This window comes from Capricornis sumatraensis, chromosome 12, assembly GCF_032405125.1.
Source record: "Capricornis sumatraensis isolate serow.1 chromosome 12, serow.2, whole genome shotgun sequence".
NCBI classification, from domain to species: Eukaryota; Metazoa; Chordata; class Mammalia; order Artiodactyla; family Bovidae; genus Capricornis; species Capricornis sumatraensis.
In genome coordinates this window covers 32,837,112-32,862,953 of record NC_091080.1, presented here as the reverse complement: position 1 = coordinate 32,862,953, position 25,842 = coordinate 32,837,112, and the positions used below count along the sequence as shown (strand labels likewise).

The following is a 25,842-nucleotide window of genomic DNA, read 5'->3' as shown; positions in this document are numbered from 1 at the left end:
GATTTTATAGGAGGCTCTGTTATTTCTCCCCAGGTGTGGGCTCCTGGTGTGCCAAAGTGAAACTGAAATCCTCCTTAGAAATACAGTCTCACTCAAATGATAATAAGGGTTGAAAGTTATCTCAAGGTGGAAGAAAGCAAGTGTGATTGTCTGCATTTCAGAAGGACCTCAAGGCCTATGTCTCCTGCTAGCTAAGGGACAGAAACCAATTCGCCCCAGCTGCGATGCTCACACCCATGGCTGAAGAAAAGGAAGAATAGCAGCCATCAGGATAAGAGAGATGAAGGTATTAGTTCTGATTTAAATCACCCAAACTTGTATGCATAATGAGGTACCTTAGAAAAAAACTTCAAAATAGAGATACAGTCCTAAATATAGACACAGCTTTTGCAAAGGGGCCACTCTAAGGAGGTGATCCATTTGAAAGATAATGCTAGAGTGAAAGACTCTACCAAAAAAACCTCCTGTAACTAACAGGTGATAACAGCAATGCTGTAGGATAGAAAAGTAGATATGCCGCTGATTTCAGACAAGAGCAAAGGAACACAGTCCTTCTTACTTTTCTTTATCATGATAAGGTTCTGTGAAGTTTCTTTGGCTGTCGGAGGGTTAACTCACCCACCTATATCTACCTACTCACCCAAGTCCTGCCCTTCCCTGAAAGACTCAAGAATCAAGATGGAGCCTTCAGCACATCCTCCTTGAGCCACCATCTGCCTGAGGCCAATTAACTCCTTGTCTTGATAAGGGTGTGTGCATCATTCCTCATAATTGCTATGTTTATGGAGCAACATAAGCAACATTCCTTATTTCTGTTATAAAACGTATAGTCAACTCATCAGACCAACTGTCTATCAGATGAAAATGGAAAAGTAGGGCAGCAGATAAAGGTACTAAGAAGGGACTTCCTTGGCAGTCCAGTGGTGAAGACTCAGTTCCACTGCAGGTCACGCCTGCTCAAGGAACTAAGATCGCACATGCTGTGGGGTGAGGCCAAAAAAGAAGGTACGTAAGAAGTGTGCCACTGTTGAAAGTGTTTGTGGGTGTTACACAGTACTGCCCTTAACCACACGGAGATCCTAGTTTACATGCATGATTTACACATTTTGTGGTTTAAATTTAGTAACTGGCTAAGATCCAAAATGAGCAACTAACATTCAATGTGATTTAAAAGAAAATTATTCCTCTATTTCAGATATACAGACTTTCATTTGCTAGGTAATTCATAAGGTAAATCATTATTAAATCAATATGGATTTATTCTGGTTTTTCTGGATTATGTAGAAATATGGCCAACCCTTAATCTAACTTAAAATACATATAAATACAGACACCACACACACACACACACACACACACACACACACACACACTCATCTTTTGAGAAGCAAAACAATGGTCAAGATCAGTATGCTAAGGTCTAGATGTGTCAAGAAACTTTAGACAAATTGGCTCAGATGGTAAAGCGTCTGTCTACAATGCGGGAGACCTGGGTTCGATCCCTGGGTTGGGACGATCCCCTGGAGGAGGAAATGGAAACCCACTCCAGGACTATTGCCTGGAAAATCCCATGGACAGAGGAGCCTGGTAGGCTACAGTCCATGGGGTCGCAAAGAGTTGGACACGACTGAGCTACTTCACTTCACTTCAAAGAAACACTAAGTCATCCATCCCCTGATTCTTTATTCCCTTCTTCCCACTTTCTTTCTCTCTCTCATTCATCCATTAATTCAACAAATATTTTTAAGTGACCACTCTAACTAGGACACATTGGGTGCTAGGAATCTACTTTGGAAAATGATAAATACAGTTCCCAGGATCAAGGAGCCACCATCTCATCAAGGGAGTATTACTGCTAATTCAGGAGACATAAGAGATCACTGGGTTGGGATGATCCCCTGGAGGAGGGTACAGCAACCCACTCCAGTATTCTTGCCTGGAGAATCCCATGGACAGGGGAGCTTGGTGGGCTACATCCAGTCCATGGGGTCACAAAGAGTTGGACACGACTGAAACGACTTAGCACACATGCACTCAGATATTTATATGATAACTGTGATATGTGCTTTGAAGAAAAAACATCCAGGATGCTAAGACAGCAAATCATAAGGAATTTTATACAGTGAGGTTGTGTGATGGAGAGCCTTAAAGTAGAAATGAAATTTGAGCTGAGACCTGGCAGATGAGCAGGGGTTAGCCAAAGAGGAATGTGAGAGGCCAGGGAACACTGTATTTGCACCATGGAGATGGGAATGTAATGGAGAAACGTAGGCAAATTTGGGTCTTCTTAAAGTATTGTTTGGGCTTCCCAGGTGACTCAGTGGTAAAGAATCCACCTGCCAATGCAGGATACGCGGGTTCAATCCTGGTTGGGAAGATCCCCTGGAGAAGGAAATGGCAACCCACTCCAGTATTCTTGCCTGGAGAATATCATGGACAGAGCAGCCTGGTGGGCTACAGTCCATGAGGTTGCAAAGAGTCGGACACGACTGAGCAACACTTCTCAAAGTGTTGTTCAAGTAAGAGATGGGGATGCCACTGTTCAGGTAAGCAAGAGATGGGGTTGGGTGTGAGCACCTCCAGAGTCTGAGAGCTAGAAGCCTGAAGACTTCCTCTTCAAATGTTCATCTAGGCTGGCATATAGAGATGTGAGATATTCAACAATCAGTTAGTTGCTCAGTCGTGTCAGACTCGTTGCGACCCCATGGACTGCAGCATGCCAGTTGTTGAGATAGTCAACATCCATAGGTAAATCTTGAGCACCCACTCTGTGTGTTACAATGTTACAGGAGACCCCGGGGGAACAAGATAGATAGGATCTTTGGTTTCAAAGGCTTATATTCTAGCAAGACCGATTCTTAAGTATCGCTCACATCAATTGCACTCTCTTGAACCCATTCCTTGTATATTCTACACATATGTCTGCTGAAATTCAGTTAACAAAATTAACTAGATATAGAAAGGAATTTTTTTCATGAAACTATCAATGTAAATGTATCTTGAACTTCTCCAAAGAAGAAAGATTTTTCTTCTTCTTGAGCATGAGTCCTTCCATAGTAAAACCCACATGCTCAATAATAAGAAATTAGCACTGTGTTTTACAGTAATAGAAAAAGTCTTTCTGAGTACATTAGGCTATTAGGAAAGAGCAGCTGTTTAAGTTTATATGCTTTAAACAGCACGGTAGTCCATGAGTAGTAATGGAAACAAAGGAAAACCAGGAAATAGGGGACTATTTTTCCTTGGCCTCTCCTTTCCCCTGTGGTGGCAATAAATTCTTATTATTATAGTGCAAACACAAAGTATTTTACTAGAGGGCAAGCTTTGTCTGTGATCCTTTCAGGAAATTAGAGGAGCAAATCCCTTTAAACTTTCCCTTTTGCTCTCTGTAATGCTCCATCAAACAGGACTCCAAGCCCACCGGGTTGGCAAACCACTGCTTTCAGCAATGGGGGATGCTATTCTCGACAGATAAAATAGAGGTTAATGGGACAGAAAGCAGCAAACCACAGCCACCTGCACATTCAATGGAAAAAGGTGTCCTGGCTGTGTTCCAGGGCAGCCCCAGGGAAAAGGTGGGTGGGAGAGGTATGGCTGATTTTTTCTAGGGTGTCTCAAATTGGCAGCTCAGTTGGTAAAGAATCTACCTGCAATGCAGGAGACGATTCCTGGGTTGAGATGTGCTGGAGAATGGATAGGCTACCCACTCCAGTATTCTTGGGTTTCCCTTTGGCTCAGCTGGTAAAGAATCCACCCGCAATGTGGGAGACCTGGGTTCAATCCCTGGGTTGGGAAGACCCCCTGAGAAGGGAAAGGCTACCCACTCCAGTATTCTGGCCTAGAAAATTCCATGGACTCTATAGTCTGTGGGGTCGCAAAGAGTTGGACACGACTGAGGGACTTTTCACTTTCAAATTAGTTTTTAGTGCATCTTCTGTTAGTAATAGACAGAAGAAAAGGTACAAAGAGCCAGCCTTGGGACTTCCCTGGTGGTTCAGTGACTAAGACTCCATGCTCCCAACGTAGGGAGTCTAGATTCAATTCCTGGTCAGGGAACTAGATCCCATATGTCACAATTGAAAAAAAATAAAATAAAAAGATCCTGCATGCGACAACGAAGATCTACTGCAGCCAAATATATATAAATAAGGAGGCTTTCCCGGTGACTCAGTGGGAAAGAATCCTTCTGCAATGCAGGAGACTCCGGAGACAAGGGTTTAATCCCTGGGTCGGCAAAATCCCCCGGAGAAGAAAATGGCAACCCACTTCAGTATTCTTGCCTGGAAAATTCCATGGACAGAAGAGCCTGGTAGGCTACAGTCTGTCCACAGCGTCACAAAGAGTCAGACAGGACTAAGCGACTGAGCACAGGACACAGAAATAAATATATAAATGTAAAAAAAATAACCCTGCTTACTACAAATAAAAATGAAATTTCAATGATCAGTTCATCTTTTGAGGAACTGTATTTATTCATTCAATTGTTTGATTACTGTTTTAGTGTCTACCATGTGACTGCCTGTCTGCCTCTATATCCAAGTGCTCAATATGATGATGTCTGGAGCACAGCAGACAATCAATACACATTTGTGCATATCAGACACAATACTAGTGCTGAGAATAGAGATCTGAAATTAACAATTATATAACAGCGGTTGTGGACAGCCTGTGAAGCAGGTGCTAAACAGTCTAGAAGCAGCATCTCAGGTGACCATTTTTGCCTATGATGCCTTCAGGAAATTAGGGAAACAAATCTGTCATTCCCATTTTGAAGATGAGGACCCTGCACAGCATGCAAGATAAGTCAATGGCCCAGTATCTCAAATCAGTGATGGAGCTTGAACTTGAACTCCAAAACTTTCTCCTGTGCTCAGATATGTTTTAGGAAGATCCATATTAAAAATTTCCCCAGTTGTCAGATAGTACTTGTCTTTGCCAGAACTTACATGTTGTGCAGAAATAAGCTATATGGCGCATCTCTGAATTTACCAGTATTCTTAGAAGACTCCATATGCCTATGTCTACCTGGCACTATCTTAGTTATTAAAGACTTGCACGTTACAGATCTGGCATTCTCAATTTTGGAGCTAGCAGAACCAATCTGAACTCTCTTGGCGACCTCATCCCCCTAGAGAATGAGGGGGAGTGATAATCCAATACATTTACTTGATCAGTTCAGATAATTGATTTTTCCTGAGCAATCACTTACCATAAACATGCTCCCAAAGTGGATGTTTCTGACCTGCCCTGGCCTGAGGGTAGCTGAGTAAGGGCTCCAGGTATGGGTCATATTTCAGCTCCTCTCTGCTTGCAAACTGCTAGCAGTCTGGCGGGAGCCCACTGGGCCATCCTCATTCAATACCCAGAAACTTTGCCACAGCACCTCCTACTGTGCGCAGTACTGCTCATTTGAACATAAACCAGGATCCTTCAGCTAGTCCTGCAGGCTGACTAAACTCCCTTGTGTACTCACCCTGCCTCTGCTCTGCATTTGAACTTGAGCCTTGCTGGTTTCCAGCTTATTTCTCTCCTCACCAGATTACTGCGGAGTTCCCAGCCTTGTATATAAGCTAACTGCCTTTCTTTATCAAGGCAGGACATCTTTCACCTGTGATATTTTAAACTTTTCAGCAAGTTAAGGTGTCAATGCAAAGTTTGTGTAGAGAAGGAGCAGGCATATTAGATTTCAACTCTTTTGCTGTACAAATAACGAAGGTAGGAAGGTGGGAGGGTCAGTAGACAGAGAAAAAAACTTTTGTGTTCTTAAATACCATGGGCAGAAATTTGAGAGGTCTTTTTCCTCTTGAATAAATTCTTTCCTGCCTCTTCCTATTCAGACCATCTAGTCTACCTATGCATGAAAACCAAGAACAAAAAGAACCTATCATGGTACTGATTCCATGTGTTCTTTTGTGAAGTTACCAAACAAAAGTGTTGCTGCTGCTAAGTCACTTCAGTCGTGTCTGACTCTGTGTGACCCCATAGATGGCAGCCCACCAGGCTCCGCTGTCCCTGGGATTCTCCAGGCAAGAACACTGGAGTGGGGTGCCATTTCCTTCCCCAATGCATGAAAGTGAAAAGTGAAAGAGAAGCCACTCAGTCGTGTCTGACCCTCAGTGACCCCATGGACTGCAGCCTTCCAGGCTGCTCTGTCCATAGGATTTTCCAGGCAAGAGTACTGGAGTGGGGTGCCATTGCCTTTTCCAACAAAAGTGTTGCCCCCCCCAAATAAATAGAGTTTAAACATTTGACCTAAAACATACAAAAGCTTTGATTCAAACTTTTAATGGAACAAGTAGTTAAAATAACACATGTGTCTGAAAAGAGACAAGCAGAACTCAAACTTGATTGCTGGGCAAAAAATGTAAAAGTAAAAAGGCTGAGGGAAGAAAGTTTGTGAGGTGGGGTTCTTCTGAGGGCTCTTGGGTTGTTTCTGTTTGTAACCAGAGGCAATAACCCATACTGAGAATACAGCCCATCCTGGACACGACTTCAGAGCCCCATTGATACTGTACTTCTGAGATGTGCTCCAGGGGGCGCTGTCCACAAGCAGATCTCAAGAATGGGGTTCCCCATGGGTAAATCCCCAGAGTAGATAGTGTGGAGGCACGTGCAATGGTAGAATCCAGCCCAGTCCAAAGATTGGGCACCGAGTCTGCACACAGAGCGTCCCAGGCAGCAGCACCCACCTTCATGCCTTCGGTCTCCAGAACCGCAGCTCAGTGAACCGACCCAGTCTCTCTCCTCAAGAACTGCTGCTCTGGACCTTAATGAACCAGGCTGACTATATCTTTCTACCTCTCCTGCCCCTTAATTTCTACGTTTAGGAGACTGGACTGTTGGATTGGAACTCTCCGGATAGTTGAATGATACCCTTTCCGCCCAAACACACAGGATACCTAAGTGTACAAGGGTCTAGTGTGGAATACTGGAGCCACTTCAACGTATTAGAGGAGGCAAGAAACCCTTAAAAGACTCCACACCTTCTCTGTTTGCCCTGTCTTCTCCACGGAGGCAACCAGGAATGTAGAGAGAATGTGATATATATGTGTCCATTGGTAAGAGCTGATACCCTCAAGCTATGCATTAAAGTATTCTTCGTAACCTGCATGTCCAAGGGAGCAGGGATTTACTTTCTGGAAAAGATAAGATATGTATCTGCAAAGCACTCAAAATTGCACCATGTCTAAGGAGATATGTTACAGTCAATTTTGATAGGAAAATACCAGCCTTGTAAATTATAGCACATCTTCATTCATTCTGTAGCCAAAGTGGGAGTGAGGCAAGGGCTGTCTAGACGAGTATGTGATGGGTAATTGACTGCTGTGTAAGCTCTCTACTCAAACATGAGTTCATGTTTTATGAGTCTCAGATTTTAGGGGGAAAATCCTTCCTGAGTTACATACTGATTCTATTCTATCCAATGGCATGCATTTCTCTTCTGGATTCCCACAAAAATTTCATTAAAGAGCCATAATTTTAATTTGCTCTGTTGTATCTCTCTCGTTCCCAAAGAAATGTTTTTAGCTTCACCTTCAGGGTGAGGAGCTGGGGAACAAAGAAAAAAAGTTCTCGCAGGTACTATTTACTGCCTCCTATAGAAACAGTGCTGTGCTGTGCTTAGCAGCTCAGTCATGTCTGACTCTTTGCAACCTCATGGACTGTAGCCCACCAGGTTCCTCTGTCCATGGGGATTCTCCAGGCAAGAATACTGGAGTGGGTTTCCATGCCCTCCTCCAAGGAAACAATGCTAGTCATCATCAACTTAGGGATTTACCAGAAAGTATCTTTCAGAGGTCGCACACTTGCACAGATGCTCAAACTCATGAAAAGGCAGCACACCCAGAACAGCAGCTGGTACTGAGCCCAAACTACACACCCAGGGAGAAAAGCTAGCTATTACTAGCTATTATTGTTACTAACCCTTATGGCAGAAAGTGAAGAACTAAAGAGCCTCTTGATGAAAGTGAAAGAGGAGAGTGAAAAAACTGGCATAAAGCTCAACATTCAGAAAACGAAGATCATGGCATCTGGCCCCATCACTTCATGGCAAATAGACAGGGAAACAGTGGAAATAGTGGCTGACTTTATTTTTCTGGGCTCCCAAATCACTGTACATGGGGACTGCAGCCATGAAATTAAAAGACACTTACTCCTTGGAAGGAAAGTTATGACCAACCTAGACAGCATATTAAAAAGCAGAGACGTTACTTTGCCAACAAAGGTCCGTCTAGTTAAGGCTATTTTTCCAGTGGTCATGTAGGGATGTGAGAGTTGGACTATAAAGAAAGCTGAGTGCAGAAAAATTGATGCTTTTGAACTGTGGTGTTGGAGAAGGCTCTTGAGAGTCCCTTGGACTGCCAGGAGATCCTACCAGTCCATCCTAAAGAAGATCAGTCCTGGGTGTTCATTGGAAGGACTGATGTTGAAACTGATGCTCCAATACTTTGCCCACCTGATGTGAAGAGCTGACTCATTTGAAAAGACCATGATGCTGGGAAAGATTGAGGGCAGGAGGAGAAGGGGACGACAGAGGATGAGATGGCTGGATGGCAACACCGACTTGATGGACATGGGTTTGGGTGGACTCCAGGGGTTGGTGATGGACAAGGAGGCCTGGTGTGCTGTGGTTCATGGGGTCACAAAGAGTCGGACACAACTGAACGACTGAACTGAACTGATTATTACTATTATTTTCATTGTTAATACCACCTGGAATCTTAGTAAGTTATAATATCAGAGTGTGTATTTGGACTGTAAGCTTTTTAAAAAAATGTTTTGAGCATCTGGAGATTTTATTTTTCACTTTACTTTTTTAAAACTTTATTTATTTGTCTGCTGGGTCTTCGTGGCTGCATGCAGGCTTTCTCTAGTTGTGGGGGCAGGGCCTATTCTAGGCTGCAGTTCACAGGCTTCTCATTGCGGTGACTTCTCCTGTGCTCTAGAGCTCTTGTGCTTCAGCAGTTGCAGCTCACAGGCTTAGCTGTTCCGTGGCGTGTGGGATCCTGCCAGATAAGGGACTGAACCTGTGTCCCCTATGTTGACAGGCAGATTCTTAACCACTGGACCACCAGGGAAGCTGTGGAGATTTTAAATACTACATTATGGATCCATCAGAGAAACTGGAAGATCTGAGAACGAGACACCCGGGTGACTGTACTGGGTGTGGCTGCCTGGGAACCAGTGTTTCTTCACTTCCACTCACACCTGAGTTTCAGGGAGTTTCCCTTGGGTACCACACCAGATGTGCTCATCAGATCCACCCAGGGTCCTTCCTCCTAAACTCTGCGCTAAATCAGGGCCTTGCATCATCTTATCCTGAAGTCCCTGCCAGAATCACATAACCACGAAAGCAGAGGCAGAGACGCCTTGCCTTCACAGCATCCCTGCAATACAGAGGCGGAGCAAGAGAAATAAAAATACCCTGGTGCCTTCGGAAATGTGATTAAACTTCACTTTATATGGCAGAAAAGTAGGGAGAGTGGAGCGGCATCTGAATCCTTAAGATCACACCCATCAGATGGACCTCTGTTCCATGGCCCGCCCGGCAGAGAGTTTTGTTGCTATATAGTTGCATAATTTACCCATAAAAATGGTGGACGTGTTGTCCCGTCTGGCTAGCAGAGTCTCTGCTGGCACGGTTGTTATTAATTCTTGCCCCTTAGCCCCAAATCCATCCTAAAAAGTTCCACTAGAGATAACGCCGCTGTTAAGTCGATAAGGCACACACACTGGCTCCATACACAGAGTGTGTATTCCTGCTGGTCTTTGCGTTCATGCTGTGAACTGACACAGAATCCCATCTCCACGTGGGGGTGGTGGAGATATCCAGCGGGGCCTTATTCAGTGTAGGCGATAAAGATGATCCTTTGGTTTCTGTCTGTAGCTGCTATTTATAAAGGCTGGAAACTACCTGAAATTCAGCCCCTCTGTCTCATGGCCGGCCCCAAAGAGAGTGTGAAAGGACCCAGGCTCTCCCTAATTGCTCCTTCCCAGCTTGGCCTGTGGCTGCGGCCAATTTTCCAACAGTCCCATGAGAAGAGGTGCTGGTTTCCATCCTGACAGCATTTTTATCTACCCTCCCCCTGTTCGCACCTGTCACGCTTTCATCGGCCACTGAGCAGCCTCTGCATATAGTCTCCATATCCACTGAAATGGAAATGTGTGGCAACCAGGGCTCCTTTGATCTTGGGGAGCTGCCCTCGGTCCAAAAGGTTTCCTTGATGATTGCTCCTTGCTTATAAGGTAGCCCTCGGGAACGAGCTTAATCCAATTTGGTCAAGCACAACCTTGAGACCCTGGTAAATTACAACCCACCCCCGCTGAAAATGAGAGAGGGACGGTGAGGCATAGCTACCGTCCGACGACTTCATTTCCAAGTTATAATGAAAGCAAGTCTCAGACCGCATTCTGCGACACATACAGAAGCTTATTAAACAGTTATCCAAAAGCAGGCACAAACCAGCTCACCAACTGTTCCAAGAGCTAGTTAAATCCTAGCTCCCTATCGTTTTAAGATGGGCTACCATCTTGCACCAAAGAACCACTGGAAGCAAACGCAAGGTTCAAGGGATTCTGTTCCTTCTGGCAACAAGTAACCAAAAATCCTCTGAACCAGGGACAAGAAACAGAGTCCTTATGGGTGATCAGACTTTGGCTGACTTTCTTATGGCAGAGTGGATGTGGCAGAGTGTTTTAGTAAAGCTGTTCTCATTGTTTTATTTTTTAAACTTTTATTTATTTTTGGCTGTGTCAGGTCTTCACTGTGGTGTGTGGGCTTCTCACTGCGGTGGTTTCTCTTGATGTGGAGTATGGGCGCTAGGCATGTGGGCACAGTAGTTGTGGCTCATGGGCTTAGTTGTTCCGAGGCAGGTGGGATCTTCCTGGATCAGAAACTGAACCCGGGTCCCCTGCATTGGCAGGTGGGTTCTTAACCACCAGACCACCAGGGAAGCTCTGTTTTCATTGTTAAAAATACTAAAATATGTATCCGGGTACTAGTGCATAAACAGCCACTGTCCCCAAGTTCTCCAAGTGCCCCATGGTCCCCTTCCTCCCCTGAGAACCCTAGGGAATCCTAGCCTCATTCCCAGGAATGAAAAGGCTGGTGCTTGGCCGGTCAAGGCCCCTTGGGAGCCTACTCCAGCATTTATTTTAGTTAGGATTAGTCAGGGCCATTTTGGTTGTTAAATATTCTAGATATCTTTCAGACTTACAAAAAGGGCTATGTGCCTAGATGGCTGTTTAAATCCTTTTATATGAAGACAGAGAGTATCTCTTTTAGCCAATCCACAATCTTGAATACCTTTAATTTCACCAACGAGAGTCCATTTTTAACATGCTCATTGATAAGACACCTATTTCACCTTTAAAAATCCATTTCTGACCATGGGTGAGGCTTCTTGTGTTGGTCAAGATATGGATAACAAAACGTGTACTACACTGCTGTATTTTAAACGGATAACCAACAAGGACCTACTGTAGAGCACAGAGAACTCTGTTCAATGTTGTGTGGCAGCCTGGATGGGAAAGGAGTTTGGGAGAGAATGGATACATGTGTATGTATGTCTGGGTTTGCTTTGTTGTGCACCTGAAACCCTTACGTTGTTAGTCAGCTGGTTATACTCCAGTATACTCCAGGGCTCATACTGTACACTCCAGTGGCTCAGACTGTAAAGAATCTGCCTGCAGTGCAGGAGACCCAGGTTTGATCCCTGGATTGGGAAGATCCCCTGGAGGAGGGCATGGCCACCCACTCCAGTATTCTTGCCTGGAGAATTCTATGGACAGAGGAACCTGGTGGGCTACAGTCCATGGTGTCACAAAGAGTTGGACACGACTGAGCAACTAACATTTTCACTTAAAATAAGACGTTTAAATTAAAACAACAACAATAGCAACACGTGTACTAATATCCCTGAGTTTCCACTCTGGAGCCTGCACCTGAGCTATGACTTCCTGTGACTCACAAACACATCTCATTCCTGAAGTATTTTAAAATGAAGGACAGGCATTATAATAGTGGTGTTAAGAACTTTGAAGAATCTTGAGATTTTACTCATAAGCTAACGAGTTAGCCTGCCACACTTTCATGGATGCTAGCAAAAGCTAGGCGACTCCTGGATCAGAGATGGAGGCCTCTGTTATTACTCAACACGGCAACCAGCACGAGCTTCACATCTGAGTCCATCTTTTGGCCTTCTACATTCCACAGGGACTGACATGGTAAATTCAGTACTTCTGTGTCACCATTGAGGAACCCCAAGCTTAGGGATCCCCAATTTTTTATAACAGACTGCAAGTAAATCCACCCAAACTTTGCCCTGGAGGCAGAGATTATTAAAGGGAACAATAAATAAAACCTGTCTTTTGCGCCAGCAAGAGTCATTATCTTCCAAAACTGCTCACTACAGACATCTTTGAGAACAGGTCAGAACAACATGTTCCCCAGACATGATGGAAGATTGCTTCCCAAGACCAGCACTAAAGAATCCAGTGAGGACTCCAAGTGGAAGCGTATTCCATTCCTTAGGAAGGTGGAATGCTCATTTTCACAGATACAATTTCAAATTAGAATTGAAATATGGGAGTACTTATTTGCAATAATGTCTACTGTGAGTTGGAAAAGGAAACGGCAACCTACTCCAGTAATCTCGCCTGGAAAATCCTATGGACAGAGGAGCCTGGTGGGCTATCACCCATCCAGTTGCAAAGAGTTGGGTACAACAGAGCACACACATGTCCCATTGCAAGTAGAGATGTTTCACCTTATACCCTCTCTCTGGCAAACACTTTTGTAGAGAATGAAATCAAGTCAAAGGAACCCCAGTCAAATAGCTTCCCAGCTTCCTAGGGGGATGATTGTTGGGAAACTAGGTCTAGAATTCAGGTTTCTAGGCTTTCCAATGTCAGGCTTCCAAATGCTGCTTACCAGCGGTTTGGAGTCCTCTTGTGTCAGGAATCCACTTGAATAATGAATAAAAGTTATGAATACTCTCTCCAGGAGAATGCACATATGCACAAGCCTATGACATTTGCACACAATTTCAGTGAGGTCACAAATTCCCTGAAGTCTATTGATGGACTGTAGGCATCTTGAATGATCTGGAGACCTCAAGTTAAAACTCACCCCTAGAACAAGGGTTAATATAACACTGAACTCAGTTACCAATATCATCAAGACATCCGGTTGCTAACCCAAGTACCGTATGTCTCCAGATATTGTGGAGCTGACATCCTCAGCTATCCAAAACATGACCCCAAATCAAGGGGTCCAAAAAAAAGCTGTCCAGAATAGGCAAAAATCAGTGATTCAAAGACACACAGTGCACAGAAACAGCACTGAACTGTTTTTTTTTTTTTAAGCATGGTTCTAAGATGATTTATGATGACTCAACAGAAAAGGACACAAATTAGAAGTGAGGGAATAAGGAGAGAAAGGGGTAATTAATAACTGTAATGAATTATCATTGACAGGGTGACATAAAACTGTTGCAAAACAACTACAAAAAAGCACAGAGAACTCAGTTTTTTTCAGTCTTGGTTATTTGGTGAAAAGGTAAACCACTCTACACATGCTCTGTTGGGGATGTCCTGGGGATGATTCCATATGACAGCAAGTGGTTAATGATTTTTTTTTAAATCTTGTTTATGTTTTTTATATCTTTTATATATTAAACTGATGGAAAAGCATATGATACATCCTCAAACTTTTTCAACATGATTAAAACAGGAAATACGTTTGTGTTTAAAGCAAAAAGGAAGAACTGATATTTATTTGTGCATCTTGATGTATGAAGCATCTTTCACTATCCCCTTCAGTTATTTTAACAGGCAGGTGAAGTAGTAGTATCTTCTTTTAGAGACCAAGAACTGAAGTTCTGAGAGCTTAGAACTCTCCCAGAACTCGCCCAGAATCAAACAACTCTTGAAAAGTGAAACCGAGATTCAAATCCAGTCCAAGTTTTTCCCTTTAAGGGGAAAATTCATTTATCTGGAGTAATTCATTCATATGGAATCTTCTGAAAAGATCCAATAAAGGAGTTTCACCCCACAAATTCTCTATGTTAATTAATTCTTGTCAACATTCTACCAGGCTAAAAATCAGATGAAGAGTCAGAAAAGATAAGCCCTTTGTTTACTTTGTTATATTTTGGGCTTTATCCTAAAAAGATTTTTGAGGAGTTTATTAAAAATGCTCACCAATGGCCCCTTCTTAACAGGAGACATGTTAAGCCATTTATCTTCTATTTCTATTTTATTTTTTCTTATGGAACAAAGGTAAAAATGCATAGGAAGGTCACTAACACCTAAGTTTGTGAATTCTCAGTTCTGGGGCAGAAATATTTCTCCTGAGATTGAGAGCCATCATATAAAGATTTGAAAGAACTGTCTTCAAATGTGTATTACATACACCACATTAACAAATTGAAAAATAAAAGCCATATGATTATCTCAATAGATGTAGAGAAAGCCTTTGACAAAATTCAACATCCATTTATGTTAAAAACTCTCCAGAAAGCAGGAACAGAAGGAACATACCTTAACATAATAAAAGCTATATATGACAAATCCACAGCAAACATTGTCCTCAATGGTGGAAAATTGAAAGCATTTCCCCTAAAGTCAGGAATAAGACAAGGGTGCCCACTTTCACCACTACTATTCAACATAGTTCTGGAAGTTTTGGCCACAGCAATCAGAGCAGAAAAAGAAATAAAAGGAATCCAAATTGGAGAAGAAGTAAAACTCTCACTGTTTGCAGATGATATGATCCTCTACATAGAAAACCCTAAAGACTTCACCAGAAAATTACTAGAGCTAATCAATGAATATAGTAAAGTTGCAAGATATAGAATCAACACACAGAAATCCCTTGCATTCCTATACACTAATAATGAGAAAATAGAAAGAGAAATTAAGGAAACAATTCCATTCACCATTGCAACGAAAAGAATAAAATACTTAGGAATATATCTACCTAAAGAAACTAAAGACCTATATATAGAAAACTATAAAACACTGGTGAAAGAAATCAAAGAGGACACTAATAGATGGAGAAATATACCATGTTCATGGATGGGAAGAATCAATATAGTGAAAATGAGTATACTACCCAAAGTAATCTATAGATTCAATGCAATCCCTATCAAGCTGCCAACAGTATTTTTCACAGAGCTAGAACAAATAATTTCATAATTTGTATGGAAATACAAAAAAACTCAAATAGCTAAAGCAATCTTGAGAAAGAAGAATGGAACTGGAGGAATCAACCTGCCTGACTTCAGGCTCTACTGCAAAGCCACAGTCATCAAGACAGTATGGTACTGGCACAAAGACAGAGATATAGATCAATGGAACAAAATAGAAAGCCCAGAGATAAATCCACACACCTATGGACACCTTATCTTTGACAAAGGAAGCAAGAATATACAGTGGAGAAAAGACAAACTCTTTAACAAGTGATGCTGGGAAAACTGGTCAACCACTTATAAAAGAATGAAACTAGAACACTTTCTAACATCAAACACAAAAATAAACTCAAAATGGATTAAAGATCTAAACATAAGACCAGAAACTATAAAACTCCTAGAGGACATAAATCACAGCAGAATCCTCTATGACCCACCTCCCAGAATATTGGAAATAAAAGCAAAAATAAACAAATGAGACCTAATTAAAATTAAAAGCTTCTGCACAACAAAGGAAACTATAAGCAAGGTGAAAAGACAGCCTTCAGAATGGGAGAAAATAATAGCAAATGAAGCAACTGACAAAGAATTAATCTCAAAAATATACAAGCAACTCCGGCAGCTCAATTCCAGAAAAATAAATGACCCAATCAAAAAATGGGCCAAAGAACTAAGCAGACATTTCTCCAAAGAAGACATACAGAAGGCTAACAAACACATGAAAAGATGCTCAAGATCACTCATTATCAGAGAAATGCAAATCAAAACCACAATGAGGTACCATTTCACGCCAGTCAGAATGGCTGCTATCCAAAAGTCTACAAGCAATAAATGCTGGAGAGGATGTGGAGAAAAGGGAACCCTCTTACACTGTTGGTGGGAATGCAAACTAGTACAGCCACTATGGAGAACAGTGTGGAGATTCCTTAAAAAACCGGAAAGAGAACTGCCATATGACCCAACAATCCCTCTGCTGGGCATACACACCGAGGAAACCAGAATAGAAAGAGACACGTGTACCGCAATGTTCATCGCAGCACTGTTTATAATAGCCAGGATATGGAAGCAACCTAGATGTCCATCAGCAGATGAATGGATAAGAAAGCTGTGGTATATATACACAATAGAGTATTACTCAGCCATTAAAAGGAATACATTTGAATCAGTTCTAACGAGGTGGATGAAACTGGAGCCTATTATACAGAGTGAGGTAAGCCAGAAAGAAAAATACCAATACAGTATACTAAAGCATATATATGGAATTTAGAAAGATGGTAACAATAAGCCTGTATGTGAGACAGCAAAAGAGACACAGATGTATAGAACAGTCTTTTGGGCTCTGTGGAAGAGGGAGAGGGTGGGATGATTTGGGAGAATGGCACTGAAACATGTATAATATCATATGTGAAACGAATCTCCAGTCCAGGTTTGATGCATGATACAGGATGCTCGGGGCTCGTGCACTGGGATGACCCAGAGGGATGGTATGGGGAGGGAGGTGGGAGAGGGGTTCAGGATGGGGAACACATGTACAATCGTGGCAGATTCATGTTGATGCATGGCAAATCCAATACAATATTGTAAAATAATTAGCCTCCAATTAAAATAAATAAATTTATATTTAAAAATGTGTATTACATTATCAGAAGGAATTATCTGCTTGGGATACTAGGGGTTGGGGGGGGTAGAATCTTCTTAATTAATAGACTATCACCAAATTCTTAACTACGGGAAAATTTTAATAAATCTACATATTTATTCCAGATGATGTTCATATAGCCTATTTGTCTTAAAGGCACACAGTTCAGGTATATCTACTCTTGTTGTTATAAAAGGTAACCATTGAAAAAAATGAAGAAAGATCCTTAAAAGAGAGACTAAAATATTCTTTCCAATAGTTAAGTTTATTAGTTCTTAATATCTTGTGGCCACTAAACTATCGGGAAGAATATTTCTCATTTCCCAAAGGTTTTCTAACACATTTTCTTTTTTCCATTAGCACTGAATTCCACTGCTACAAATTGCAGCAAGTCACTGAATTAGGTTATTAAAAGGCACTGATACAACAACAGGAAAGATCCTGCCCTAAAACAATGAAACCAAAAAGACTTCAGGAAGGAAAGATTTAGAGCAATTTCCTTTTTCATCTGCCAGGGTATTTGGTTCTTTAAACTATGACACTCAACTTGATTACTTTCTAGGAGATGGTTAAGCCATTAGTCCCTCAGAAAGTATGGTCATGATTCTCTCCAGGATATCAGCAGCTGAGTGTGTAGAGAAACATGATGGCAACTGCCTTGTTAGTCAAAAATGAGTTATAAGGTTTCTTCTTTTCTATCTTCTCTCTTCCTTCCTTCTCTCACAGCCTCCCTCTCTTTTTTGAACCATTTAGTAGACAGTAGATACGTGACAAGCAGGTAAGGATCCTATCTACCTAATTCATAATTTTATTCTAAGTATATGGCACAACTTTGGGTACCTAGAATGTGCTTAATACATAGTCATTGAATAAATACATCTATTCAATACTGCTATGAACCATCAAACTGACATAGGCAGCAATGCTGGAAAAATCCTGTCCCAGAGGAACGTACAAAGATGGTTTAGGAAAGCAGATAGAATTGGATCTAGGATTATACAGAATGGGGGCACTTTTCCCTAAAGCAGGTCTAGAGGCATTTACTAAAGCTATACTTAAAAGTGGAGATGTGTATGTGTATGTGTATGTGTATGTGTATGTGTATGTGTATGTGTATGTGTATGTGTTGTCACTCAGTTGTCTCTGACTCTTTGTGATCCCATGGACTGTAGCCCACCAGACTCCTCTGTCCATGGAATTCTCCAGGCAAGAATACTGGAGTGAGTAGCCTTTCCCTTCTCCAGGTGATCTCCCCGACCCAGGAATCAAACCTGGGTCTCTCGCATTGCAGGCAGATTCTTTATCATCTGAGCCACCAGGGAAGCCCAAAGTGGAAATGTTTATGCTCTAATGTTGTTGCTAGGGCCCAGAAATGGACGGGTTGAATGCATGCCCCTGAAATGAATAGATTCTCCCCATTTTCTGAGATGAAAGTGAAAAATCCTTCAACTCTGGAAAAAGGGCCCCTAAGAAGGCAGAGGGACCCGCAAAGCTGATTGTTCTTCCCTCGGAGGTGCCAGGACATTTTGCTCCATCACTTCAGCACCAGCCAAGTTGGACTTCTTCTGTCTGTGGAAGTTTCCAGCTATCCTTTGCAGCATCACCTTCCAGAATGTTCCCATGGGTCCCTCTGGGCCTACTCAGTTTGGGTCTCAGCTTAACTCACAGAAGCTGCATGGCTTCTCTCTGCCACCCTCTGGCACTAGACCTGAGTGAAGGAATATAGGCTCATGCTGGACCTTCTAAGTCAGTGGTCCCCAGTGTTTTTGACATCAGGGGTTGGTTTCATGAAATACAAGTTTTCCAGGGACTAGGTTGGAGGGGGATGGTTTCAGGATGTTTCAAGAACACTACATTTATTGTGCATCTTATTATTATTACATCACTTTCACCTAAAATCATCAGGCAGGAGATCCTGGAAGTTGGAGACCCCTGTTCTAAGTGACTTCCAGTGATTAGGACTTGAGGGTCAAGAGTTTGGAGGAGTTCCAGATAATAGCCTTGGAGGAGGTGGAAATTATTGCTGCTTTAAAGACTTGAACTCTGGCTAAATCTCAATACACATGCAACACCTTACCGCTAACCAGTCCCCCAAAGAGCAGTCTCATAATGGGAGCATTGATTACCTTTAAGCAATGACCAAGTAGGGGAAAATATAAATAACCTCAGATATGCAGACGACATCACTCTTATGGCAGAAAGTGAAGAGGAACTAAAAGGCCTCTTGATGAAGCAAAAGAGAAGAGTGAAAAAGCTGGCTTAAAACTCAACATTCAAAAAATGAAGATCATGGAGTCCAGTCCCATTACTTCATGGCAAATAGATGGGGAAACAATGGAAACAGTGACAGACTTTATTTTCTTGGGCTCCAAAATCACTGCAGATGGTGACTGCAGCCATGAAATTAAAAGACGCTTGCTCCTTGGCTATGACAAACCTAGACAGCATATTAAAAAGCAGAGACATTATTTTGCTGACAAAGGCCCTTCTAGTCAAAGCTATCATTTTTCCAGTAAGCAAGTATGGATGTGAGAATCGGCCCATAAAGAAAGCTGAGCGCCGAAGAATTGATGCTTTTGAACTATGGTGTTCAAAACTCTTGAGAGTCCCTTGGACCACAAGGATATCAAACCAGTCATTCCTAAAGGAAATCAGTCCTGAATATTCATTGGAAGGACTGATGCTGAAGCTCCAATACTCTGGCCACCTGATGTGAAGAACTGACTCACTGGAAAAGACCCTGATGCTGGGAAAAATTGAAGGCAGGAGGAGAAGGGGACGACAGAGGATGAGATGGTTGGAAGGCATCACCGACTCAATGGACATGAGTTTGAGCAAGCTCCGGGAGTTGGTGATGGACAGGTAAGCGTGGCGTGCTGCAGCCCATGGGGTTCCAAAGAGTTGGACATGACTGAGCGACTGAACTGAACTGGACTGAACTGAATGAACAGAAACACATCAAGTGTTAGGGGTCTCTTCCTGAACAGAGCGACAGATGCTGCCTGCCACTCTCTGGGATGACCCAGCAGGCCAGCATGGCTCACACACACCTTAGATGCCTGCAGTCCCTGGGCAGAGGCTCAGCCTTGTCTGCAGCCTCAAAAGTCCACATAAATCAAAGGAGTCGTCTCACTTCTGGCCAAAGGGATGTTTGTTTTATTCAGTGTCACAGAAGCCGACAGCAGCTTCTCCTGTTATTGAGTGCAAAAGTAGAGGCTTCTATGTGCACATCAGAAAAACTGGGTCACTCAGCTTCACAAGTACCCACTAACATTGAGCTTGAGACAGCTCAAAAAAGAAATTTTCTATTTTCGTTCCCATTTTGGCCTGCTGACCTCCCCACACATGCCAATCTTTTTTTTTTTTTTTCAAGTGCAGTTCGATCTGAGAGGAGAGAAAACACCAGTCAGGAGTCAAAGAGCTCAAAGAGATGTGGGATGGTCATTGCTCAGACTGCAGAAGAGATCTTTTCACTGGAGTGAAAATTTGGAAAACACTGCCATCTTTTCTGAAATCATGAGGCTCCAAGTTTTCTGAGAAGCCAAGAGCATAATTTCAAGAACAGGAAACATGATGGCTTCTTAATCAAATTAAATAGCAAAATGAAAGCAATAATTACTCAAATTTACTTGGCAAATTAGCAAGATAAATTAATTGAAACACTCCTTTGGATCATAAGGATATAATTAGAAAAAGTCTTTGGTGGATGAAAATATCTCTGAGGCATGAATTAAATCAATTGGACAACCTGATGTTAAAGCCCTTATGCTTAGTGTGTAAATCCCAACTTGCTGTTATGGAATATAAAGGAAGAATAGAGATTATCAGCAAGTATTCATTAAAAATGGTCCTGTACAAATAATGTGAATAATAATAGCTAACAACTACTGGGTTTTTATTACATGAAGATGCTGTGCAACACGATGTATTATTATCACTTGTAATGTTTTGTTTCTTTTAAAAATTAATAAAGAGACTCATCATGGTCATCAATTGCATAGCTTAAACCATTGCTGAGCCCATGGTTGTGGACAGAAGGTCGTAAAAGATTTGTGCTGTACAAGTGGCAACCGTGATGATTGTCTTTATCAATTTTCAAGAGAAATGAAACAGTGCAAGAGATATAAACCATTACTGACCCTCTGCCCATGGGCTTCCCACGTGGTTCAGTGGTAAAGAATCTGCCTGCCAATGCAGGGGATGCAGGTTAAATTCGTGGGTTGAGAACATTCCCGAGAGGAGGAAATGGCAACCCACTCCGGTATTCTTGTCTGGGAAATCCCATGGGCAGAGGAGACTGGCAGGCTACAGTCCATGGGGTCACAAAGAGATGGATATGGCTTAGCAACTGAGCACGCATGCACAGCCATAACCATAGACTCCATGATGGAAGGAGCACAGGGCACCAAAATCTGACAAAAGCCAGAGGCTGAGATGCCTTTTCTCTTCTTAGCCTCATCTTCCACTTACAAATGCCAGTATGCTCAGTAGTGTCTGACTCTGTGACCCAATGAACTGTTATCTGCCAGGCTCCTCTGTCTATGGGATTTTCCAGGCAAGAATACTGGAGTGGGTTGCCATTTCCTTCTCCAGGGATTCTTCTCAACCCAGGGACTGAACTCACATTTCCTGCATTGCAGGCTGACTCTTCACTGCTGAGTCACTGGGGAAATCCATGAGGGGAGTAAATACTGTCCTTTTAAATTCCTTTTTGATGCCATGTGCCCAGCACCCAGCCCAGGGCCTAGCACATTGGAAGCATCCGATAAATATTCTTTGGTTGAATAACTGAGTGAATGCACTCCTTAAACAATCTGCCAAAGTGGGAACAAAAGTGCTGATTCCTTTCAGGACATGCTCGAAAGAGAGTAATCACAGTTCAGTCATGGCATGCCAAGAAACTGACCCATATTCCACAATAAGGAGGCTGTGAACCTTAAAAACATCCACACTTCCCAACCCTTGGGAGGAAAGACGCTTCCACATGCTGTCTATGGACAGGAGCAGGAACAAGCTCTGATTCGCAGAAGCAGCAGAGACAGGGTGTGGCCCTGGCAAGCAGTATGTAAGCCACTAACAGTGGGCATCAGAGCCATCCTGACAGATTATGTTCATGCTCCCCATGCCGGGGGTGGCTCCTAACCCAGCTCTTGGGTCCCTCCACGGGTGCTCCAGAATCTGTGACTTCACTCACTCACTGAAGTTTAGCCCTCATCAGTGTTCCGGAAACAGGAATACTTTCATAAAGGCAGAAAACGGAGTGAGTTAGGTGGAATAAGTATGATGGCATCTCTATGCCATAGTATGTCTTTAGGTTTCCTTTTGGAAGAAAAGATCACAGAGTCTGCAAAAATAATAGTAACCTGGAGAAATGAAACTCGATAAACCCGAAATACTTCTTCCAGGGACCCAGAACTCATTTTCTCCGTAGCTAATGCCAGTTTTGTTTTATTTTTTCCTCATCATCCAATCTAAGAGAAATTTAAAAATAAAAAGACCAAAGTTAAAACCATGCTGTAATTTTCAAGATTTTATTTATATTTAATTGAAGGATAATTGCTTTATGATATTGGTTTCATCTTTGCCATAATCAACATGAATCAGCCATAGGCGTACATATGTCCCTTCCCTCTTAAACCTCCTTCCCATCTCCCACTCTTTCCCATCCCTCTAGGTTGTTACAGAGTCCTGGTTTCAGTTCCCTAAGTCATACACATTCTGTAATTTTGAGATTGCTAAAATGGTTTTCAGTTCAGTTCAGTTCAGTCACTCAGTCGTATCAGACTCTTTGCAACCCCATGAATCGCAGCACACCAGGCCTCCCTGTCCATCACCAACTCCAGGAGTTCACTCAGACTCACGTCCATCAAGTCAGTGATGCCATCAGCCATCTCATCCTCTGTCCTCTTCTCCTCCTGCCCCCAATCCCTCCCAGCATCAGAGTCTTTTCCAATGAGTCAACTCTTCGCATGAGGTGGCCAAAGTACTGGAGTTTCAGCTTTAGCATCATTCCTTCCAAAGAAGTTTATAACATAAGAAATTATTATCACTAGTAAAGAGCCAAGTGTTTTGTTTTTCACTTTAAGTTCGACATTCAGAATTTTAATCCTCAATGTTGTAAAGATGTAAGATCCTGGGGCATGGTAGCAAAAATTACAAAATGGGATCTGCATTTCATTACAATCTGCTAATTAATAACACGATACACACCAGCTAGACACCAGCAAGAATACGGTTCTCACCAAGTTGAGGCCCAGGTGAAACAGTGAAGAATTCCTCAAATACTAGAGAAAGAAAGATGCTAAACACTGTACTGAAATATCTCCCTTGGATACGGTTTGCGTTTGGGGAAAAGAAAAAAGGAAAGGCTAGCAGTTAACTTTGTGCCTGCATTTTTCCCTTCACTGCATTCATGGCCATCACAAACTCATCTAGACTCAGGACAATGTCGCCTCCAATGAGGGAAGGATGGGCAAACAGAAATCTCTTTTATTTTTTACCCATGCAAATTGGGTGGTATTTCAAGCACCATCTCCTCTACCCAAAGACCCAGTAGTATTCCCCAGAGGGAAGCAGGTGTTTGTCATCCATTGAATCAAACAAAAACTGCTTCATTTTCAAATTCACAGACATTTTACATGATATCACATCTGCCCATTTTTCTTGGTATCCAACAGAATTTTTTTCCTATAAATTCTTGCACCAAGCAGCATGCAGGATATTAGTTCCCTGACCAGGGATTGAACCCCCAGACCTTGCAGTGGGAGCATGGAATCTTAACTGCTGGACTGCCAGAGAAGTCGCCTTTTTTTTTTTTTTTTTAAGGAAAAAATAAAAGTTCTAACATAAAAAAGTTTTCAATCACTTGGATTGTAGTAATACTGCTGTAAGACCAATTCCATTGAGATTTTTCTTCTTAGAAAAAATTAATGTGAAAAGCAGAGGTTGTTTAAGTTAGTGACTCACTATGTGCTCATTGTCCAAAAAAATCTGTCAATCCATATATTAGGGAAAAATAAGTTGGCTATCATTTGGCAATAAGTGTTTTATGGACTCATAATTGTCAATCTAGTTATCACCAATTCTAGAAAAACATCCTAAGAAAATAATTCAGTCAAGAGAAGACTTTTCTTCATTAAACTACTCCTTCCAAGATGTTTCAAACTAACAGAAACTGAAACAGACAAAATATCCACCTAGAAAGAAGTCAACAAGTGGTTAAGTAAATGTAGGTTTCTCAATCAAGTATTTGCTAACCATCCAAGTTACAACAGTACAAATCATGTTGTATTATGGACAACATTTTTATAAGTTGCTATGACCAACCTACATAGCATATTAAAAAGCAGAGATGTTACTTTGCCAACAAAGGTCCCTCTAGTCAAGGTTATGGTTTTTCCTGTGGTCATGTATGGATGTGAGAGTTGGACTATAAAGAAAGCTGAGAGCCGAAGAATTGATGCTTTTGAACTGTGGCGTTGGAGAAGACTCTTGAGAGTCCCTTGGACTGCAAGGAGATCCAACCAGTCCATTCTAAAGGAGATCAGTCCTGGGTGTTCATTGGTAGGACTGATGCTGAAGCTGAAACTCCAATACTTTGGCCACCTCATGCAAAGGGCTGACTCATTGGAAAAGACCCTGATGCTAGGAGGGATTCGAGGCAGGAGGAGAAGGGAACGACAGAGGATGAGATGGCTGGATGGCATCACCGACTTGATGGACATGAGTTTGAGTGAACTCCGGGAGTTGGTGAGGGACAAGGAGGCCTGGCATGATGCAATTCATGGGGTCGTAAAGAGTTGGACACGACTGAGCGACTAAACTGAACTGAACTGAATTAAGTAGAATGTCTCTACAATGAGACGTACCTGAAATGTTCTGATCAGCACACAGAAAAGTTCATGAGTCCTTCAGCGAGGTGTGAATGGGGACCTACTTAACCAGACCTCTCCCTGCTCCTTGGCTCTCTATGGTCCCTGGATGGGCTTTCCTCCCCCCTCTCCCCTCCCCCTCCCTGTGCTGTGCTTAACTTGACTCCTTGCCTGCATCATGCTTCTGTCCACCACCAGATAATCCACATGCATCACTTTGTTCAAGACTCAGCTCTCTTCCCATCTCTTTCACGTTATATTTACCCTGGAGTGAAACTGCTTTATTCGATTCCTCAGGCCTGACTGTCATTTTCATTTTCTTGATCACTGTGTTTGTTTTGTCTTCTCAGACAGTGAATTCCACAGGCAGAGTTATTTTCAGTGCATGCAATGACTCATAAATATGTGATTTTGAATAAATTAATCAATGAATATAAACTCAGCAGAGTTTCTTTTCTTTTCTTTGTATCTACAGGTCTTCACATAGTGCAGACCTCCCCACAGTACATTATAAGTAACTGTTAGTCACTCAGTCATGTCTAACTCTTTGCGACCCCATGGACTGTAGCCTTCCAGGCTGCTCTGTCCATGGGATTCTCCAGGCAAGAATACTGGAGTGGGTTGCCATTCCCTTCTTCAGGGGGTCTTTGTGACTCAGGGATCACACCTGGGTCTCCTGCATTGCAGCCAGATTCTTTACCATCTAAGCCACCAGGGAAGCCCACATGAAAAACAGCTCTTCACCTGGAGGAATGAACGTATGTGTATTGCGTTATACACATGTTTGCTGGCTCCAATCCTGGGATGTGTTTTTCTTTCCCGTCCCTTTTCCACCTTTTGTTTCTGTGGAAGATCAGAGACATTCTCTTCTAAGAGGAGTACTACCCATGAAGAGAACTTACCCAGATCGAACTGGCCAGAAATGTAGCCACAAGTCTGCCGGACTTCCTCGCTATCCCAGCCCAGAGGGTAGAGGGCGCAGCCAGCACCGATCAACAAGCCTGCAAAGACAAAAGACGAGAAGGCTTTAGCAATGTCCTTCTGGAGCCCAAGATAAAGGTACCAGGGACAAAAGATCAATATCAGCAATATGACAAAGGAACATAGGGTCTGCTTTTGGGAAAGCATCAACCAAGCTCCC

General features: G+C 42.5%; 1 protein-coding gene across 2 annotated transcripts in view; it reads right to left on the bottom strand.

The window, feature by feature from the left end:
* Positions 1–25,842, bottom strand: part of LHFPL6 (LHFPL tetraspan subfamily member 6) — a 235,517-nt gene that overhangs the window by 1,134 nt on the left and 208,541 nt on the right. For both annotated transcript variants that reach the window (XM_068984516.1, XM_068984515.1), the window contains exon 3: positions 25,604–25,702. In XM_068984516.1, the coding sequence (XP_068840617.1) occupies positions 25,604–25,702 (99 nt within the window). The remainder of the gene's footprint in view (positions 1–25,603; positions 25,703–25,842) is intronic.